The 4,972-nt window shown below is 28.5% G+C and overlaps 1 protein-coding gene across 1 annotated transcript; it reads left to right on the top strand.

The window, feature by feature from the left end:
- Positions 1-3,250: 3,250 nt before the first annotated feature.
- PCYB_041010 (hypothetical protein) lies at positions 3,251-4,265 on the top strand (the record flags this gene model as incomplete). Its single annotated transcript, XM_004225252.1, has 2 exons — positions 3,251-3,361; positions 3,492-4,265. 2 exons carry the CDS (start codon positions 3,251-3,253, stop codon positions 4,263-4,265), a joined length of 885 nt encoding a protein of 294 aa, XP_004225300.1.
- Positions 4,266-4,972: the final 707 nt, after the last annotated feature.

The following is a 4,972-nucleotide window of genomic DNA, read 5'->3' as shown; positions in this document are numbered from 1 at the left end:
CCTAATGACAGTACGATGCATATGAATTTCGTATATGTACTACGATTAGAAATAAATTTATCTGTGCGCATACGAACTAGCTGTTTGGATCAAGTTTTACTACTGCGCGATGATGTTAGCGGCAATATAAAAGGGAGTGATTCTCCCAAATTAAGAATTCTCCCTATGTATGAAAATTAAAACAAGAGAAGATTTATATGTATACACTCCTACCCAGGAACGACAACATATTTTGAATTATTTATTCGGCTACTACGAGATAGAACGAATAGATTGACTTCTATTTGTATGAATGTTTTAACTGTATCAGAAAAAAAAAAAAAGATGTGCAGTTATAAGCGCAACGCATTTGTGAGCACTCACGTTATTACATTTAACTGATCAAAACTGCTTTCATGTAATGCTCAAATTAGAAGTGAAATTGATACTTTTTTCTGGGTGAAAATTCTATGCTTGTCATAACTTAAGTCATTTTGCTGACCATATAAGAACTCTTCTAACTTCCGTTGTAATAAATACACAGAATATAGAAGGAGGATTAACCTATGCAACATTATGAACACAAAAAATTGTCACCTTACTGATAATTAACAACAATTTTAAGAATTAGCGATTGTTAATTTCTTTTGGAAAATCTTACATTACATAGATACACATTCGTTTGTATAAATCACCATAGGCCCATTACTTTTTGATTGTAATTAATCCTCTGCAATATTAAATGCCAACAAAAATTTAGAATTAACAAAAACTTTTATTCTTAGAAAAAATATAGCCATGAAAACTGAGCTGCGTCGCCCACCATCTTAGCAGTTAAAATATAAATTGCATTTTATTATAATCGGATTAGCTAAAAATGATTTGATTCTGATCAAAAATTATAGTAGACTTCACAATGGGGTATATTATTTATAAAAATTATAACTGATAAATCAATAAGGTGTTATAAAATTCACTGAATGTATGTTATATAGGTACTGTAATTTTTTTTAAATAAAAAGAAGTGCCCCAAAAAATTCATATTCTATATTTTCCTAATGGTAAAAAATTCCATCCTTTAAAAGGTTATATATTAATATAAAAAAACGGATGGAGCATACCTCCACCGATGGAAGAATTATAACATTTCGTATCGTATGAAAACGAGATTGTGTTAACTAGTACAATAGCGTAAAGGTTATAATGACGCAATTCATTTTGTTGCATAGAACAAGTGCGAACAAAAATTAAATTCGCTAAAAGTAAATACAAATTTTTTATGAATTACACTACCATTTTATGAATACATAAATGCATAGATCATTTTTACGAACTTTTTTTTGCATTGAAAAAAAGAAAAAAATATGCAAAAAGTTTAGTAAAAAGAAGTAAACGCCTATAAGTGATTAAATCTGTTAGCAGATAAAACGAACCCGCAAAAGTGTTGCCAAAGTTATCACATATTTTTTTGTAATTTACTCCATTATATAATAAATTAAGGCTGGATATGTATTTAAAAATTGTCAAATATGTTTTGCACTTTCTGCGCGAGTTCAAAGCAAATGGTACCGCGAAGTGGTGCCTATTTAGTGAATACAGAAAGTTAATTAAGCATCATTCCAAATAAGACAGTGACTGTATGTATAGTGCAACCAAAGAATAATTACCCCTAAATTGTAGAACGACTTTTTTTTTTTTTCTTAAAAATAGAAGAAAGCATTTTAAATATGTTAATTTGTTTTTCTCATTTTATGCCTATTAATTTTATCTAAGAAAAATAGTCACTTGTGAGAAACGAACGCAAAATTTTTTGCGGACAATTTAAATGCTACCAATGTTCGTATAGCAATTTTTTAATTAGCAGACAATTTGCGGCGTTGCATATATAAATAAAAATATGGACATGTAGATAAATATAAATTTTTTTTGAATGCTATTTTTCACGTATTGTTTGTTGCATATTAGTCTACAAATTTTGTCTTTTCTTTTTTCTCTTAAATGTTATACTTGTTTATTTTTATGCTATTAAAAATGATCTAATTTATGAAATTTTATTTGACATTTAATCAGAAAAATTACAAAGCCAGCATTTCGCAAATTGTTCTGATATTGATTAGCATTTCTAAAAAAAAGATATTTCTGTTGCATATTATTTTTTTTTTGGTAAAATTGTTGTTTCATTTGGGGAGATTTTTTCGAAATTGTATGCACTGTCATGAATTTATTTCGTCCTGAGTAAATTTCGTTCAGACATTTTTTTCTCATTAAACTCTTGAGTTTAAGAGACGAATTTATTCATATGTAGAAAAATAAGAAAAAATCGCGGTTTGTGAATTTACGAATTTATGAGTATATTAATACATGATGAATATACGTATTTATTTTATGAAAAAATAGAAAAAAACGTTCCAAATTAGGTACGAATTGCAACATTAAAAAATAATGAAGCAAAAAAGTGAATAGACAGTTCCGTCAAAATTTTTTTAAATACAAAATGCTTTTTTTTACCCGTTCGGGTATACTTTAAAAATTTTTTTAGTAATATACGTCTAATTTTTTTAAAACATAATACAGGACTTAGTCATTTTAATATAGTTTTTTTAGAATAAAAATTAGATAACGAATTTAATAAAAATTTACTATTTTTTACCGTTTTTGTTCCTTTTTTTTATTTGTATAATTAATGGTATTTATTTGTTTATTTTTAAAAACTAATGTTGTAAAAATATGTTAGACGTTGTGATTTTTAATGTTTTGTTGATATGTTTTTTATCAATTCTGTTAAACCAAAATTTTGTCGATTTGTATATGTACGTTTTACCTAAATTTTATATGTTAATAGTATGAATCTTTTTTTTTCGAATAACTAGAAAAAGAAAAGCTTTCATCGTTATTTTGTATAATGATTGTTATATGTATATATGTATATATATGCGCATATATATATATTTTTATTTATCAACCCATTTGTATGTACATCATTCGAGGCGAAGTTGTCTTGTTGTAAAAGCATTTGTACGAATGTTTCAGTAGTACATTTTTGACGAACCCCGTCTTCTTTTTCACCCCATTACGAATCATACGATAAATATAAATGTATATGTATATATATAGCCATATATGTACTACGAATGTACGAATAATTCATAGATTTATTTTACCTTTTTAAGATAAAATAAAAAATAATGAAAAGATAATAACGTAATTGTAGTGTTATATTCTATGGTTGACAATTTAAAAATCAATTTAACGTACTGTGTCTATTGATAATATGATTACGTTAAAGGACTATCCGAAGAAAGAAAAAAGTAGTTGTTTCCTTTTTAAAAAATCTCTTGTATTTTCCCTTTTCCTTTGGATATGTCAACATTGCAACAATGAGGTATAGATGACATTCCTGTTTATTTTAACTCCCTCCTTGATGTTCTTTTTAAAAATGAATTTTTTTATATATTTGCCAGATTGTAAACTCTTTTTTATAATGATCCTTTTTTGCATGTAACTTTACTTAGGGAACCATTAGTAAAACATTAGGTACGGGGCACAACATAGACACCACTCTGGATCTAAGGTGTAATCGATTATTAGCCAGACACGAACTGATTAATACAGTAGATGAGGAAAATATAAAAGAACAGCTAGGATATAATACACAGAGAAAAAGTGTTTATCTAAAAAGTGTAAATAAGTTAGAGAAAGAAGCAGCAAAACGGGGCAAAGTAAAAAGTGGGAATTCATCAAAGAGTGGAGATGTAAAACGTTTGAATATAAAATTTGGAGATGAATTAAAAAGCGAAGAAGGAAAAAACGGTAACCTAAAAATTAAAAGTGAATTAAAAAGTGGAAATAAAATAAAGAAGGAAGAAAAAGAAAAAAACGAGGGTCAGGGAAGCGAGAATGAAAAGACTGAAGAAGTAGAGGCAGAAAGTGATGACCAGAGAAGCGAAAAAAGGTTGACTGAAGCAGATGCAAAAGCGGAAGTGGAGGCCGAATGTGATAACCAGAGAAGAAGGGAAAATGAATTTACTGAAGCAGATGCAAAAGTAGAAGTGGAGGCCGAATGTGATGACCGGAAAAGTGATAATGAAATGACTGAAGAAGAAGTGGAAGTAGAAGAAGAAGAAGAAGAGGGTGACCAAACAGGTGAACATGAATTAATTTACGAAGTTAATGAAAAAAATGATGATGAAAAATGTGAAAGTAAAGAGCCCAAAATTCGTGTTCTAAATGTTGAGGTTTTTTTACAGAAAAAAGTAAAAAAAAGGAAAAGCAAAAATAGAGCTTAAGCTAGAGAAAATTCTGGAAGATGAAGATGAGTTGCTATACAATGACGATTACTTTATACGAAAAGAAGGTATAGATTACTTTGATGGAGAAGGAGATGATGATGAATTAGGGAATTTAGAGGACTATTTTACTCTAGATTTTGATGATGATTTGAAACTTGATCAAGATGAAAACGATGATGAAAACCGTAAGTCAACATATACTAAAGTAAAAAGACCAAATGAATTTATGCGTGCTTTGAAAATATTAACAAAGTTATGGAGATTATTAAATATTATAGGTTTGTTGATAAATACATTGACTACAAAATTATATGAGCCTGTTGAAAAACTAATGTTCAAGGCGTATGCTAAGGTAGACGAATATAAGAAGGATCCAAACATTAGTAAAAATAAATATATGCTGATAAATTTTACATATAAAGCTTTCTTCTTCATTATACCCATTATAATTATTGCAGTAGGAATAGGTATTTCACAGGCGGGTTATGTAGGAACGTTTGGGGCTAGTTTAATAATCAGTATGGGGATCTCATTTCTTATACGAAGTATAAAGAGATCGATCCTATATCAATTTAAGAGACAAGGAATTGATAATCCTGGTGTTGTGGATTATATAAATCTCCTGGAAAAGTTTTTAATGAAATTTGACATAGAGGAGGAAAATGCTGAAGGGGAAAATGCTGAAGGGGAACATCCTGAAGGGG

Source organism: Plasmodium cynomolgi, chromosome 4 (assembly GCF_000321355.1).
Source record: "Plasmodium cynomolgi strain B DNA, chromosome 4, whole genome shotgun sequence".
In the NCBI taxonomy this organism is placed as follows: Eukaryota; Apicomplexa; class Aconoidasida; order Haemosporida; family Plasmodiidae; genus Plasmodium; species Plasmodium cynomolgi.
The sequence above is the reverse complement of the archived record's forward strand: the minus strand, read 5'-3'. Positions and strand labels throughout refer to the sequence as shown.